This window comes from Sphaerodactylus townsendi, linkage group LG01 (genome assembly GCF_021028975.2).
Source record: "Sphaerodactylus townsendi isolate TG3544 linkage group LG01, MPM_Stown_v2.3, whole genome shotgun sequence".
Classification (NCBI taxonomy): Eukaryota; Metazoa; Chordata; class Lepidosauria; order Squamata; family Sphaerodactylidae; genus Sphaerodactylus; species Sphaerodactylus townsendi.
The window spans coordinates 26,314,598-26,331,917 of NC_059425.1; the positions used below are offsets into that span (position 1 = coordinate 26,314,598).

Genomic DNA, 17,320 nt, shown 5'->3' on the forward strand with positions numbered 1-17,320 from the left:
CCCTTTGTGAAAAAGGACCGTTGTACCATAGTTGCCTATGATTCAATGACATCCAGGCTCAATTATTGTAGCACATTATACAAGGGACTGCCTTAGAAAAGATTTTGGAAATTCCACCCATTACAGAACGCAGCCAAATCAAACATCACAGGTCTGGGAATCTTCTCCTGAAGAACTCGCCCCTGCCACTGAGATCTTCATAGGAAGCCTTGCTTCCTGAATAAAGCAGATGCTTCCAGAGAATGAATCTTTCTGTGGCTGCACAGGAGGAATGGTTGGTTCTGCAACCCAATTCCTATTTCATTGTTTATTGAATGTCGCACTTTGATGGCACAGGATGAGTCAATACAATCTGCCTTCAGTCCCAAACAGATAGGTAAACTGTAACTAATGTAAATAAATCTCAGTCTGGTAGTCAGTCTGTTAACCTATTCAGTGCCAGGCAAACTCTTCTCCTACTCTTGTAATTAGGGCTTTTCATTTGCTTGTATAAAGAACCTTTTCCTTTGAATCGGCTCAGGTTGCCTCAGGTGATCGTATATTTTTGTGATCTCTTGGCTGCTGCAAACTGTTTTCATTTCTACCTGCTGCTTTGTTGGAAGTCGTTTTCAAGACTTATGGATAGATGTATGACAAGATACATTTTAAACATACATTTTTCCTGGAGCAAAGCTTACTTAAGTTGCTAATGCAGTAGGAAGGAGGAGATCAATTTTTTTCCTTAAAAAAAGTTTATTGAATGGCAAAAAATAAGCTAACTAAACTTCTTGGAATTGTTTCACATTTTAAATGCAGCAATTTGTTTTTTTTAAAAAAGAATGAACACAAGTTTAGGATAGAGTTCCTATTTACAACAGCACGACCCTTAGGACTCATCTTGGATATCCCCTGCTACCCAGGGCCAGGCTCTGCTACAAAAAAAAGAAAAAGGCAAAAAAAGTTGTTCCACAAAGTACAGACACTTGCAAACAGTAAAATACCTTAAAGGCAACATTTTCACAATTGCTCTTTGATCATTCATGAAACTAGTAGTAAAACCAATGAGTTATCTAAAAGAAATGTGGGCAATCCAGACACTTTTCTTTTCATGGGATCAGATTGCTTAGCTATTCCTATGAAAACATGATTGCAGCAGGGTCTATTTTATTTTTGGATCCAGGGGAAGGATCACAACAAATAAACACTGCAGACCTCTCTCTCTCTCTCTCTCTCTCTTTTTTGCAAAGAGGTTTGTGTTTTGCATAAACCTACACTTGATTAGTTGTATGAACTCCACAGAAAGGAGCCAGGAAGTTTATGTAAATTATAAACCACCTCTAAGCATCTTTCACTCAGAAGCAGAACTCACTGATGGCTGGTTTTGATGACATTTCAGATCAAACTGGTGAAGAAGATGGACAAATATTATGCAGATACATTCACTGGAGTCCAAGGCCTGGATATAGCTTCCGAAGGTCGCTTTCTTGCTTGTTCATTTGTTCGCAGCTTGGGAAAGCTACTATAGAATTTGCCTTACCTTGAAGGCAATTTGCTTTTCATTCAAGTAGGGCGAGGTTCTAGCACTATGGTTGCAATCAAAGAGTTTATCACTACAAAGGCTCAGAAATAATTAAAAAAAGGTGTGCGTTTGTGAGATTTTGGGTAGCCACAAATGGGAAGGAGTGCCGTCTCCATCCCTTATTTTAACACTGACTTTATTACACATATCATCACCCCTTCCCAGAGTCATCCTTCCACATAGAAATTTGTGCGTTATACAACAATGCTTCCTCAACTGGAAAGCAAGCAAAGAGAAAAGTCCCATATTTCTTATGAAGTCTTCCGGTCTCACATAAGAGGGACTGATCTCAGCTGCTGCTTTCCTGAGCAAATCACTCCCCGTTCCTTGATCTGAAAAATCCAAGGCTCTTTCAGAAAATACATTCAGGCTCTGCGTTAACAAGAACATGATTGGGCGACCCCTCTCCCCTCCCCTGCATACATATATACATTTCCCCTTTTTTTGGAAGACTGTTGGGTTGCCCCTCTTGGAAAATGTTAGCTGCCATAAAAAGGGGGGCCTGGAGCAAAACTGGGGACGGTGAGAAGAGTTCCCAGCCTCTCCTCAAGGCTTCAGGATGAAGTGATGCTTCAGGATGAGAGAGGCCGCGACAGGATGGCTGGCACCCTTCACAGCAAGGCTTTTAAGATGAAGGACAGACCAGCCCCACACGAGAGCCCCAAGGCCAGGAAGAAGGTCATTATGGCACCTGCCAACCCACTTTCATGTGGCTGCACCTGTCTGAGGAAGGAGAGAGAAGGCATTAGTCTCACAGGAAATACCCCACCGCTCTCATTCTACACAGAAGAGGACACCAGTGCTGGGGTGGAACCGAAATGAAAGTTATTAAAAATAACATTTTGCTGTTTGCTATCATGTTGCAATCGAGTTATGGTGATCCCACAGGGTTTTCAATGCAGGAGATGGACAGAGGCAGTCTGCCGTTGCGTGCCTCTGCATATCAGCCCTGGACTTCCTTGGTGGTCTCCCATCCAGACACTAACCACGACCAACCCTACTCATCTTTCAAGATTTGTGTTATATGAATGTTTACCATAAGCTTCACTGTAATGCCACATGTTCTAAGATAATTTTTAACACTAGTGTGTGGTACATTTTTATGCACGTGTCAGTTTGGTGCTTTCATTATAATTCATTTTATCCCATTTCTCAAGATGTTGTTAGCCGCCTTTTATGGAGACAGTGAAAGATAGGTGGCCGAAATAAGCAGGGAACTCAAATTCTGGATCCAAAGACATGTCACTAACACCACTGAAGAGCTACACAGTGCTTTTCTTCAGACTGTGAAGTCTGTTATATGCTTCATTTCAGTAATCCTTGCAAGTCTTACAGGCCTACAGGATTCATGACATAGAGGTTAGAGGTGGGAGTTGGCTAAGGCCATACCGTGGCAAAGTCAAGATTTCGGCCTCTATTGGTCAGTGCTTGTGTCTTTAACTCCTGTACACCCTCCTTAGGGGTGGGGATTTAGCAATGAGTGGAGAATCTGCTTTACATGCAGAAGTTCCAGGTTCAGTGATGTAAAAGATTTCTTTCCAAAATCCTACAGAACAGTTGCTCATCAGAGTAGATAATATTGACCTTAATAAACTGCTGGTCTGACTCAGTATCAGTCAACTTTGTGTACATAATGAATTAGTTTTCCAAACAGGAATGCTGTTTTGATGGTGATGCCACATATACGGATCCCCCCTCCCCTTGGATGTGGGCCATTCGGGTACATCTTTTGTAGCGATTTCAACAACCTATCAAACCATCTGTATTCATTAGAGCTCTATTTTTTGATTCCACAGCTCAACATTTCAACCATGGTTTAGTTTTACTGAAACTGCGGTTTCTGCTTATGCTGAATGTTTTCTTGACCGGAGACAGGGGCTATAGCTTGGTGGTGGAGCTTATACTTAGCATGCAGAAGGGCTAACTTAGCATGTCCAGTCAAACAAGGAGGTCAGGTGGCAGAGCTGGGGAAAAAAGCCTGCATTTGAGCTTGAGATGGGCACTGCCAGTCAAATAGACAGTACTGAACTGAAGGCCATTCTGAGCATATACACAAATAAAATACTTCACTTAGTCTGTTCTTATCCTGCCCCTCTTCCAAGGATGGTGACTACACACACTTCTCCCCTCCTCTATCTTCACAATAGCCCTGTGAGGCACTTGACACAGAGGTGGTGACTGACCCAACCAAGCATTAATCGATAAAACTTTCCACAAGCACCGTTGACCGGTTCATTTTAAAATTAACAGGAAGTGGACAGCCAGCCTGAAACAGGAGAAGAAAGAGGTGAGCCCCACAACCCTCTTTCTGGTAGTATCTGAATCATCATCCTGTTTGCTGATTTTGTCAGGTATTATGTTGGTTTTCTGGCAGACCCAATTCCAAGCCCTCCACCTCCATAAAGATCACACAGCTACTGAGCTGGTCTTGTGCAAATTAGAGAGCAGCAGTGGCGTAGTGGTTAAGAGCAGGTGCATTCTAATCTGGAGGAACTGCTCTGCTGCTTGAGCTGTGAAGGCTTATCTGGGGAATTCAGATTAGCCTGTGCATTCCCACACACGCCAGCTGGGTGATCTTGGGCTAGTCACAGCTTTTCGGAGCTCTCTCAGCCCCACCCACCTCACAGGGTGTTCATGAGGGGGGGAAGGGCAAAGAGATTGTAAACCCCTTTGAGTCTCCTACAGGAGAGAAAGGAGGATATAAATCCAAACTCCTCCTCCTCTTCTTCTTCACAGTCCCTACTTTACCTATTGCAGAGGGCTGCAATCTGGACAGAAGATTTTCCACGCTTCTAATTGTAGGTTATAATTTCTGGGGTGGGGGGAGTGTGAAAGAAAGAGGGTTGTGGGGCTCACCTCTTTGTTTGTAACTTAACTGAGAGAACTGGGTTCAAATCCAGATACTCTGAAACTGCTGACTTTTCAAAGATTTTATGAAAAGAAAGGAAATAAAGGAAAAGAATATAAAGGAAAACAAACCAGTTCCAAGATAAAACCCTAGCCTGTGTCTTGCTGGTCTGAAGACTGAAGTCAGAATTCATCTGAATCCAGTGGCATGGCACCAAGGGGGCGGGGGTATGTGATGCACCAGGCGCACACCAGTGTAGGGGGGGTTCCGGGTGTGGCGGGGGTGTTCTGGGGTATGGTAGGGATACAGGGTGCATGCTTGCCCCAGGCCCCGTTCCCCCTCGCTCTGGCCCTGCCTGAATCCCCCCCCTCCCCAAATACCTGTGATCTCAGTTATATGGCTTTTCTACCCTTTTGGCTCATCCAATCTTCTTTTCTGGCAGGTTAAGTCCAGGATGTTGTCTTGGAGAAATCTAATTTCCTCTCCTGTGATCTCAGTTATATAACTTTAGCCAGACCATGTCAGAATAGCCAAATGTTTGCTAGACCTTCTTCACAGGGAGGAACAGAGCCCATCAACCAGCTCTGCCCAGAACGCTTGGCCAGAGCTCAGTTCCTGTATGTATGAAGCTCTGCAAGATACAAGCTGCAAGTCAGCTTAGGCACTTTAGTTAGCTTCTGCCACCTGCCCTGTTGTGAAGCCTCTGGGGGAATAGTTCTGCAGGTTAATATACTGTGGTTGTTGTAATAACACTATATCTTTATTAACCTTGGGGGCCTTCAGAACTGAGCTGACTACAAATTTAAGACAGGCAGAAAAATCAGTACCTCTGAGCTAGTGCGGGGTACCTTCCCCTCCTATTAAGTAACCACAACTTGTCCCAGCATTTCCAAGTACATGCACATCCCAGTGCCTTTCTTCTTTAAAGGAAAAATTAATAATTGCAGGCAGCAACATATAATTTACATTTTGCTCCTCCCTAACCTAGGAAAAAGACTATTCAATCCTTCACTCACTTGGGCGCCAGGCACATGATGAGAGAGACAAAGTAGCCATTGGAAAGCGAGAAAACAACCATGAAGAGGACAAACCAGGCATCTTGGTGGAAAAGCACAGGCAGGTAGGAGCGGTGAGGGATGTTGCATAACAGGAGCAGCGGGATGAGCAGCAGGCGGAGTCCCACCATAGCAGGGAGGAGGGGTAGGTTCTTCTCTGGCTGAAGAGGGCAAACACATTTGGTGCTGATTACTCCTGTCTAATAGGCACCTGTGGCCACAATTGACTTCTTCATAAAAGGGAAAAGCAACAAAATACAGCCTGCCACCGAGTAATCACTCTAGTTCAGACCCTGTCCTCCAGTAATACCATCACCTGACCCTGTCGTGCCAACGTTTACCCTTGACCAACAACATGCATGACTGCATTCAGACACCAACCACCTCCAGATATTGTGGATTGTCCAATAAACTTGGATTAATCCATCAGATGCAAAGTAGCAAATCCTTGCTTGCAGTTTTTTCTATTTTGTGCCTCCTCTCCTACCTTCCAGCAGGGAGGACACTGTTCCTACAATGCTGCGTCTGTGATCAGGTGTCCGAGGATCCCTATATTTATGACCTTTGAACCTTTTCATGTATCACTTTTTTCCTTCTGAACTGTGTATGTGACAAAATAAATTCTATTCCATATAAGCGTCTGTCACAATAACCCCTGTGCAAGGTACCCCAAGCCTCTTTCTGGTTTCTGCTGCAACAGACTGGCTACCTCTCTGGGATTCCTGCAGGCTTTTAGCTCATGCTGCCTATTCCAGCCTGGAATGGAATTCAACAAGGGGGACACCAGCCACACTCACCCAACATCACCACCATTCTATCACTTACCCAGAGGAAATAGGATGTGGCACTGCGGCCTAGCCAGTCCATGACGTTGAAGAGAAGGAAGCAGCAGACCGGAGTGAAGAACTTGTCTGGGGTGCGTGTGAGAAAAACAGACTGATTAAAAAACAGGGGAGTAAACTGCAATCCAAATCCAATCAGAGCTCAGAGACATGGTTCCCCAGGAGGATTCTGGGCCAGCACAAAGAAGTACTCCTATTGGGGCAGGAAACTATTGCCTCCCAGCATTTAAAAAGGTAGATGCAGCTGACAGAGTTTCTTCTCCCAGTGAACATGACTTCTGCACATGCTTGGTTGTGGGGATGGCATCAATGTGAACACTGAGGACCCAATTATGCATTAAGCTTTCTAATAAGTGAGCTGCGGGGGTGTGGGGCAGTTTTGGTGGAGGTGCAAGAGATACAGCAGGTGGAACAGCACAATGGGACAAAAAACTCCCCTTCCTCCTGGACCAATTAGAACTTAGGTGTCAAACTCGTGGCCCTTTAGATGTTATGGACTACAGTTCCCATCATCCCCTGCCAGAATCATGCTGGCAGGGATGATGGGAACTGTAGTCCATAACATCTGGAGGGCCGTGAGTTTGACACTTGTGCATTAGAACATGTAAGTGAAGTTTGGCTCAACTCATAGAAAAGGAATCTATCAGAGGCTGTTATTGGGCCTGTGGGTTCTCTGAGTGTTAATACCCAGGCATGATGAATTGCGCAACCAGGATGCATTTATGCAATATACATATAGCTGGATCCCTCTGCAAATTCCCCTCCAGTCCTTCCAGTTGTCTCAGGAGCTCTCTTCTTACCTCACTGATTTTTGTCACTTTAGGTTATTTTCTCCCAGAAAAGAGCCTGAAGTCACAAAAACCATGAGATAAGGAGAAGGCTTCCATTTTTTCAGCCTCAAACCCATTTTATCACACCATTTGCCCTCAGTTAAGTCCTTAGCATCCCACCAGTAGTTTGGAAAACATTAAGGACTAAAGTAAATAAGCTTTCTTAGGTTACTGCTGATCTTTCCTACAGTTTTCAGTTCTGCCATTCTCTACTGCGACAACAATTCTCTTTTTACATGTAGTGGCTTTTTAAAATTAACTCCATACGGCTTTGTGAAAACGGAAAAGCAGTATAGAAATATGGAAAAAAGAAAAGGAGATCAAGTTTCCCCACAGCTTTTTCCTGTCAGATGAATATGTCACATGCCATATGAGGAAAAAAAGAAAGAAACCCCAGAATTCCTGATTCTCAGTCCACCCCCACATCCCACCCCATTCCTTTGCAGAGACCTATTTGCAGATCTCTGGACCACCCCCTCTTCTTCCTTCCATCACTCACTCCAGGTTTTGTTCTCAGACACGCTGTCCACGCTGGCGGTCATGGCAGGAAACACAGACAGGGTGACAGAGAAGACCAAGACAATACACAAGGCCAGCTGCCATATCTAAAACAGAAAGCAGAGTCAGTCCTGGCTCTCACCGAGGTGGTCCACCAGAGTCCAGGCAGCAACACTTCAGACAGCAAAAAAAAGGGGCCAAGCGACATGCGACAGAAATCCCTGGATTCAACCCAAGGACGCAGCACCATTTTAAAAAGTGAGCTTCCAGATGGGAACTCCTTGAAACTGCATTGCAGGCACCCCAGTGCCGTTTGGGTTGGGGAAAGGGCACAGGGGAAGGATACCGCCTCCTCCCCTCACACTGCAATGGTCCCAACCAGAATCAGCCCCCCTGAAAGGAATTCCTGGCTGGGTGTTCTCTTTTTAAAATGGCTATGCATCTCAGGAGCGAACCTGGGGATGCTCATCTGTATGAGGGTTGACTTTACCCGACGAACTGTCTCCTGCAGCCTTGCTCTTTGCCTAATCAAACCTGAAAATGGTTATCAAAGGCTTCAGCGATGGAAGGGACGGCTCGTCCTTGTGTGGAGTAATTGACTTTTTAAGATAGCTGGGAAGTAAGAGAGGGAGGCTGTGTTTTAACCGAGAGCTGGTTGTGGTTGTTGTTGTTGTTTGTTCCTCCCTAAGCCTTTGGGGCTGAGGGTGTTATCTTTGTATCAGTTGACTCTTTTAAGTTTTTATATATTACGTGGAGTGCTGATGATTTAACCTCGAGGATTTTTGCTAATAAATCTTTGAACTTTGTTTGGACAACGGTGTTTGGAGCTGTGATTGTTTTTGCAAAAGTCCTGTAAACCTCTTTGATGAAGAAGATTAGAGGAGGAGAGATCTTCAGCTCGTCCTCAGCAACTGAACTATTGTGCCCCCGCCTGAGTTTCTTGGCCTGTTGGGAACGCATTAGAAGAGGGTGAGCAGACGAGCAGTTCCATACACCATCTGGTATATTTTGCCCCAAGGGCTCCCATAGTTTTAAGATTCCTTCATGCAGCACCGCTCATACAGAAAACCAGAAAATCAAGCAGAAGGCCAGAGATGAAAATGGAGATGAAGAAGGAGAAGGAGGAGGAGAAGAGGAGGAGTTTGGATTTATATTCCCCCTTTCTCTCTTGTAGGAGACTCAAAGGGGCTTACAATCTCCTTGCCCTTCCCCCCTCACAACAAATGCTCTGTGAGGTAGGTGGGGCTGAGAGAGCTCAGAAGAACTGTGACTAGCCCAAGATCACCCAGCTGGCGTGTGTGGAAGTGCACAGGCTAATTTGAATTCCCCAGATAAGCCTCCACAGCTCAAGTGGCCGAGTGGGGAATCAAACCTGGTTCCTCCAGATTAGAGTGCACCTGCTCTTAACCTGCTCAGTGCAAGGCCCTGTTAGATAGCTTGCAGCAGCTGGATAAGATGTGGCTGAGTTTGGTCTCTTCTGCTCACTGGTACTTAAGACTTGGGTTTGCTAGGGGCTTGAGCCAATGGAAAAGAGCCAAAGGACTTGTGCCCAGAGTTGGACCCAAGATCTGCTGGAAAAGAGAGAGGGGATCTGCTTTGAACTCAGAGGATTTCTCCCAGTCTTATCCTGTCTTCTTCTACTGTCACTTTTCAAAAACTGTAAATTGCGTGGGTGTATGTATACACACACACACATATACCCTACATTCCTTCCTTGTGGAGGCTCAACATCTTTCTTCTCTCCTGAGCTTTACCTCGACCACCCTGTGAGGTAGGGTTAGGTTGAGAGAGGGAGAGAGAGCAATGGGCCCAAAGTCACCCAGGCAAGCCTCCGTGGTGGAGTGGGGATACAAATTTGGTTCTCCGAGATCTTGGTGCAACATCCTAACAACTACAACGCACTGGTACTTTTCCAAGAATTGTTTTTCCATGGAGGAGCCATCAAATTATGTAAGGCCATGCCTGCTGTGTGAAATGGTACGCCCAGATAGAGACTAAGTTGGAGACACCTATAAAGAGCCCTAACCAAGCCAAATGCTCCATTCTAGCCCTACCTTCACCAACCCAAGAAAGGATCTGTTCTATGTTTCAGTTGAGCTACATCCAGGCAGTGAAATCCAGGTCTGGAAGCTATCGAATCTGCAACCAGGAGTCCCTTATCCCAATACAGTTTTGGGAACACATTCTATTTTGGTGGCAACTAACAGATGCAGAAGTAAAGCAACTTCTTCATTCATGATAAGGTAGCTTTCAAACATGAACGGGAACTTGTGGCTAGGAGGTACTATTTTTATTTTCTCTGCAATGATACTTCCTGGCTAGGGGGAAATGAACTAAGTGCCACCAGGGAAGTGGAGTTCAGGCAGCAGCATCTACTATCTCAATAGTCTTCAGTCTTTCCAGGCCACGGAGCAGCATGCACATGTCTTCAGAATCATGTGGCAGAAAAGGGAACCACACTTAGACCAGTGTGAAAGCCAGCACTGTGAGCAGCAGATCAAGACAGCCCGGAAACCCAAACTGAGCACCCTAAGCTGTACCTTAGGCCCTTTCCGCACACGGGCGGAAACAAGCCTCCGCCGGCATAATTTAACTGAAGAACTGGGTGGAGATGCTCTGAGACCGTTGACTTTTCAAGATTTTATGAAAGAAGAAATAAGGAAAAGAATAAGGAAAACAAACCAGTTCAGATAAAACCCTAGCCTGTGTCTTGCTGGTCTGAAGACTGAAGTCCATTCATCTGAATCAGTGGCATGGCACCAAGAAGTGAGGGGTATGTGATGCACCAGGCGCCACACCAGTGTAGGGGTTTGCAGGTTGTGGCGGGGGGTGTTCTGGGGTATGGTAGCGCTACAGGGTGCATGCGAGGCCCAGCCCCACTTCCCCTAGCCGGAGCCCTGGCTCAAGCCCCCCACTTCTCCCCCAGCCAGAGATCTCAGTTATATAGGCTTTTCTACCCTTTTGGCTCATCCAATCTTCTTTTCTGGCAGGAGGTTAAGTCCAGGATGTTGTCTTGGAGAGAAATCTAATTTCCTCTCTCCTGTGATCTCAGTTATATAACTGGCCAGACCATGTGTCAGAATAGCCAAATGTTTGCTAGACCTTCTTCACAGGAGGAACAGGCATCAACCAGCTCTGCCCAGGCAGCTTGGCCAGAGCTCAGTTCCTGTGTATGAAGCTCACAAGATACAAGCTGCAAGTCAGCTTAGGCACTGGTTAACTTCTAGCACCACCTGCCCTGTTGTGAAGCCTCTGGGGGAATAGTTCTGCAGGTTAATATACTGTGGTTGTTGTAATAACACTATATCTTTAATGTAGGGAGACCTTCAGAACTGAGCTGACTACAAATTTAAAGACAGGCAGAAAAATCCAGTACCTCTGAGCTAGTCGCAGTGCCTTCCCCCTCCCTATTAAGTAACCACAACTTGTCCAAGCATTTCCAAGTATACATCCAGGTGCAACAGCTGCTTTAAGGAAAATTAATAATTGCAGGCGGCAACATATGGTACATTTTGCTCCTCCTAACCTGGGAAACAAGCCTATTCAATCCCTCACTGATGCTGCTGCTCGGCGTTGCTCTGCGAGGACCCTGCAGGGATGACTACAAGCTGGTGCCGAAACCCGCGCTGCCCTCAAACCTCCACCCGCTGCGCCTTACCGTCGCGCTGGGGAAGGGCGTGCGTCGTGGCGTCGCTGGATCCGCGCATCCAGGGATTGTCGGTACGCAGTCGGCTGGATCAGCGCATCCAGGGACTTCGAGATCGAGGACACTCTCTCTCGTCTGACGAACCAGCGGTAAGTATGGGAGCTTGCAAAAGCAGGGCTTATATGACAAACGCGTTAAGCGAACTGAAGGCGCTAGCGAAATGCGTGAGTGTATGCAAGGGAGCTGTAAATTAGTTGAGGAGATTGAAGCTCAATGTCCATGGTACCCAGGCGCTGAACATTGAATAAAGTTGGTGGAAAACGATCGGGCGCACTCTTCACATTGGAGCCTCGCGGGCCGATGTGCACTGCTACCGACGTGGAGGCAAACGCTATTATGTAGCCACCTCACTCAGCCTGCGAGGTCTATAGCTCCCTTGCTGTAGCGGGTAGCCCTCCTTTTCGACCCTTCAGCTTCAGTTTGCCCCCGGAATTTTCTCTATCCACTAAATTGGGCCGCCTGTGCTCCCTCTGCCTCCGCTTCCCCGCCTCCTTCAAATTCTCCAGCGGCTCAGCCGCCTCTATACTAAACTCGCCTTCATTTTCCTAAAGCCACAGCACCTCCGTCGGCGACGTAATGGTACAGCGGAACAAAACTGTAACCAGAGCGTATTAGCCACGATCTGCAAAGGAAACCCTGACAGAAGACTGATACCCGACATCCTTGCCGTCCACTACACAGATAGCGAGGGCGATGGCATCGTTCAGCGAGTTAATGCGAGTACCGCCCCCTAGGTTAATTTATACTGAGCTCCGCCAAGGCAATGCGGGGCGTAGGAATCACCACCAGCCCTATGTGAGAGTGTTGGAAGCTGTCGTAGTAGAACCACCTAACGGATTTCCGGAGGACTGGAAAACCACCGTATTTTTGCATACGCTGGGGCGATATGGCGGGTCGCAGGAAAGCGATGGCAGTGCATAAGCAGAGGAGCAGCCTCTGGCGGCGCCTACACCGGCGCGCTGCTTTATGGCTCGCGAAGCTTTCACCAGCTTACTTGTCCTGCCGGAGTCACCACGCCTTACGATTAAGCCTCTGGATAAACCTACAAGGCGTTTTTGAAGATCCCCAGCACCGGATGGCCAGCCCAAAGCTTTTCTGGCGTCCGGCAGAAGCCTCAAGGAGCCCTATGCGGAATCCGTGAACAGGCTCCAAGAGGCCCTCAAAAGGCACGGGTTGACAATGGGAGGCCCAGGGCGAGAACTCCTTAATGCCTTGCAGCAAAGCATGCCTCCGGCTTCAAGGTGCCGAACAGCAGTCACAGGTCTAGGTAGGAACCCCGAACTGGCCAACATGCTTAAAGGCTTGCCAGGATATCGGGTCCTTTTCGCCCATGCAAGCCAGCCTTCTGGCCGCAGCCCACTCTCGCTGCCATGAGACGGCAGACACGAGTGTTTCGAATTGCAGCAAGCCAGGACACTTCCGTAAGGATTGTAAGGCTGCCCGGTCAGGGGACCACAACCCGTACTGAAGGGCGATTCCCAGAGGGTCGAAGACCCCCAGGGAGGTCCTAATTTCTGCACCAGGTGCTCCCGTACGCTGGGGAGGCCAGCCGGGCATCTCCCCAGCCCGGAACCAAGATCCGCTGCCTCAAACCCTTCCCCCGGAGCTCCCCCATGAGGATCTTCGCTCCAGCTCAGTGTAGTGATCCCATCTACGGAGACCATTGGGCTACGGATCTTGCCAAAAGCTTCTGCCGCTGAGCAGGGATTGTTCATCATCCCAGGGGTCATCGACTCCACGCACCAGGGAGCCATCCTAACATCCAGGTGTGGACAAACATCCCACAGCAGGAACTGCCAAGTTCATCGATCATCCTGCCTGGGCTATGCTTCTCACTCCATGAGGAGGAGTCTGATCTAAGTTCAGCTAATCTAAATCTCGTTGCTTGCTCCCCTACGTCTATACTTCCTGCTCTGCTAGCCCCTTCTACTTCCAAAGTCACCATGCACCTCCGCCAGTTGCCCAGAGTGGCATTTCAAAATCTCTGCAGAGTCAGTCACTGAATTGCAACAAGAAGAAATGCTGATGACGGAAGAGAACGCCAACATTCTGGCACTATGCCCAGTCCGTCTCTTTTGATGAAATCAAAGAGGACTGCCGTTTTGAACCCTCCTCAGAAGTGCTTACATAGCCAATCCTACAGGACAATGAAGAACATGGAAAGGGGAAGATGTCTCGCACAATGGCCTTAAGCCCAAAGTCCTTCATGAAGAAGAAGCCCCCTTGGCCCTCTCTCCAGCTGTAAAGGTCAAACCAAGATCTCATAGCCTCTGAGCCTGTGCAAAGCCCTAAGCTCAAAGCTCCCGAGTGGCAACAAAATCGTCCGACACCTCAGGGAAAGCAGGATCACAGCCTGGAGATACTTGGAATGGCCCTGCAAAGATCCAGAGAGCAAGACCTCAAATCGGGGATGCAATCCTCCTCATTACTTTTATATGTGCTCTGTAATGCCCTATATATGTTCTGTATGTCTTGCCCCCTTCTCCAGAGACCCCTAAGGATTTCCCCTCATAAAGAAGGGATTTTTCCATTGCTTCTAATGCTGTATGCTTCTTGTGCCTCAATTAAAGTTTTTCTCCTTTTGATTATGTGTGCCAGTGCGCTGAAGGGTTTCACCCATTACAGCATCAGCCTTGAGCAGGACACAGCTTCGTTAGCATGTTCCCTAGGATGCCTGTGGAGCCTGCTAAGAGCAGCCTCCATCTTAGTTAAACCCTCAAATTCTTCTTTAAAGGCGCTTGTCCTTGAGAACCGCTTTTCTTTGGCTGTCACAGGCCTGCATTACCACATTGGCGTAGCACAAGTTTATATATGGAGCCAGAATTATTTCCGTGCTCCCACATTTTCACGCTGGGAACACCTGGCTGATCACAATGCCTGGGAATGTAGCCACACCTACATACGGCATAAGCTGTGGCGGAAGGTGGGGAAGCGAGTTCAAACAGCCCAAAGGTCTCCTTACAGGAGGAGGTAAAGTTCAACCTTCCCCTTTTCTATCTTCTGCATACCCTTTGTATTGTCTCCTGAATTCACTCCCTAAATTCCGTAGGAGCTGTTCCTCCCTCCTTCCTTCCTTCTATTTTTCAACCAGCAAAGGCGGGAGGGCCAGTTAACTTACGGGCCCTCCCTGGATTAAAATCTGGGCTGGCCCATCCTGGTACCGCAGCACTGCCAGGACAGGCCCCAAGTTAAGAAGGTGCTGCAGACACAGATCCACTCATGATCTGGGTGGGTGGTGGTTGCCAAAGCGCCAGGGCACCTGTATGGATTCAACATGCGAGGCCCTGGCTATTTCGACCCGAGCTTGCGCCCATAAGGAGCGGTCTCGGCGGGCAGCATCTCCCCAAGATAATTCGATTACAAATTCAGCACCATCCCAGCCTCTCGGCATTAACCACCAAGGTCACGGTAAGTACATTTTCCCTGCAAAGAAAGGCCCCCTCCCCCTTTTTGTGTGTGGAGTTTACCCCTAATCGCCTGATTGCTTTGTCTCCTGGATGCATCCACCACCCAAAAGCGCATCCAAGCCCTCTTTTATGTTGCAAATTAGCATGCATACCCACAATTCCCCCAGGGTCCGCTTGCCCCCTCCTCCCTCGAGGCTCAGACCCTCGCTCTGACGCACCCTGATGACGCTCTGAAGCCAGCTTCCATCAGGATCGCATACCCTCTGCCCTTCCTGTCAAACAATCTAAAGAAAGAGGAGTGGGCGGCCCCCAGTAGACTGCATTAAAAAAGCAACCCTTGCATGAGCTGCAAGATAAACCTTCGATATATAATTAGGTCTTATATCAAACACTAAATCCAACAAAACTTGATTTTGACCTCCCTTCATCGGCTCTCCAAATACAAGCGGGACCCGACCCCCTCCTATAACCTGGGGAAGGGGGTGTGTTTCAATCCTTCTTCCTACAGATCTCCTGTGGATCCCGGCTGCGCCATGACAGGCCAGCCCATGGAATGGCGCCAGGAGAAAAACAACCCCATCCGAGGAGATGGAACGCATCTCTCTGGAGGGATCATTCCAGCGGCCTCCGCGAGGCACGCTGCCACCGACGGCCTTGAGCGGTCCAAGGACCCGGATGACCTGGGGAAGGGGAATGTCAAAGCAGCAGCCAGCCAAGCTCCAGAGCTGCTGCGCCCGCAAGGCCGCCCCGAGGCGCCCGAGGAGCCTCTGTGCCGCCTGCAATCCTCATCACTGCCAGCTGGCGGCAGCCACCATCGCTTTGCCTGCTCTGCTGCACTCCTGCCAGTGGCAGTCGGCCACTGGCGAGCTTTGACCAAACCAGCATCTGGAAGCAGTTTGCTGCCGCTGCCAGCGTTTAGATCCTTCTGCCTGGGCCGAGTACCCAGGACCGTCGGGGAGCCTGCTAAGCTCCTGCCTGCTCCCCGTTTGCAAAGCCCCTGGAGACTGGCGGAGTCTGGTTTAAGCCTTATGAATGCTGCATCCATCCAAGTACTCTATGGCTGACTGGAGACCCGTCGTCCAAACCCTCCCGGTGGCTCGCTCTCCCTTGTCACCAAGACAATGTCGCCAATCACAAGTCCAATACTGGCCGCATTGCGGCAGGCCGAGAGACCGACCCGGGCCCATTCACCCGGCTCGGCCAGCTGGAACTGCTGCGGCACGGAGGGGACATTCCCCCCGATTACAGCGAAATGTCTTGCTCCCTAAGGGTTGGTTCTGGACCCTGCTTTCGGAACTTTCTGCCAGCGACTCTCTGTTGCCTTAGCCGCCTCACCTATCGTCCTGCCTCAGGCACCACCCCGGGAGCCGGGACGCCGTGCGCTTGTAGCTCCACTCTGCCCCTCACGACCCCTCTTGACGGAGCGACGCGGTTTGCCCACTCTCCGGGCGGAGTATAGGTCTCCCTAGCACGACTTCCCTAGTGGTTGAGTCTTCTTTGGTTCGCTTCTTAGCAACGCTAAGACCATTGGCTGCCTGGCCATGTGCCCTTCTTGAAGTCCATCAACTCCACCTCCATTGCTCTGGATGCTCTGGCCTCCGAGCAGCAGGAACTTCGTCAAGCGACTTTAGATAATCGTGCCGCTATTGATTATTTGTTGTTATTGCATCACCAAGGTTGTGAGAATGTACATGATATGTGTTGTTTTAATCTTTCTGATAATTTATTTGATTCATATGAAAGTGCATGAACTGCAAGATGTTGTATCTAATCTGAAGTATGACGTTTTGCCCCACTGGTGAGTTAGCCCTCTGGAGCTGCAGCTGCGGGGGGGGATGGTTAAGATAACATTATTACAGCTCTGCGTTGGCTTGATTGTGTGCCTCGCTCGTCGGATCTTGTTTCATTCAATGTATGTCTAATGTTGCCTGTAACATGTGTAAGAAACCCCTCGACTTTCCCTTACATCGCCAACCAAGTTCTAATGTTGCCTGCAAAGCAGCTCGGCCAGCTTAGCCAAGCGGTGGCGTCCCCTTAAATCGCCCCCTAGCGATTAGGCCTCCCTTCTAAATGTAAAAAAGGAGGAGATGTAGGGATGAGCTGCTGACCTTAGCAGCGCCGTGAAATAGAGCGCTGGCACGCCGGCGCTCCTACGATCTTCTGGTCGCCACAGCTCCCCCACTCCTCACCCCCCGATGAGTCACGGGTCATGAACTGCAGCGAGACGGATGGTCTTGCCCCCAGGTGAGGATTGAGCCCAGGCAGCTGATGCTCCTCTCGCCGCGTGGCAGCCAGGTGAGATCATGCATCACATGATGATCTCTCAGTCTCCCGCTCTCCCGCTCTCCCGGATTTCCCCCCGTTCCGCCCTTCTACACGCCCCCGCTAGAATCATAATAAAAGGTGCCAGGAACCAGCACGCGGCGAAATTAAGCTAGGAACGGTTTTGCCGCGCTCCCGCTGCTGGCGCTCTCCACCAGATGAAACCTCCGCGTCTCGCCTCTTCCTTAGCGACGACCCTGCGGGGATGACTACATTCCTGCATGGTAAGGGATTGGACTGGATGGCCCTTGGGG

The 17,320-nt window shown here is 48.7% G+C and overlaps 1 protein-coding gene across 1 annotated transcript in view; it reads right to left on the reverse strand.

Annotated features, from left to right (window-relative positions):
- Window positions 1-712: 712 nt before the first annotated feature.
- Window positions 713-17,320, reverse strand: part of SLC29A2 (solute carrier family 29 member 2) — a 42,217-nt gene continuing 25,609 nt past the window's right edge. Inside the window, exons 12-18 of the mRNA XM_048504495.1 lie at window positions 12,213-12,379; window positions 11,290-11,412; window positions 8,490-8,576; window positions 7,633-7,738; window positions 6,287-6,372; window positions 5,423-5,622; window positions 713-2,281 (exon numbers count right to left, since the gene is read on the reverse strand). Of these exons, the coding sequence (XP_048360452.1) occupies window positions 2,170-2,281; window positions 5,423-5,622; window positions 6,287-6,372; window positions 7,633-7,738; window positions 8,490-8,576; window positions 11,290-11,412; window positions 12,213-12,379 (881 nt within the window). The 3' untranslated portion in view covers window positions 713-2,169. The remainder of the gene's footprint in view (window positions 2,282-5,422; window positions 5,623-6,286; window positions 6,373-7,632; window positions 7,739-8,489; window positions 8,577-11,289; window positions 11,413-12,212; window positions 12,380-17,320) is intronic.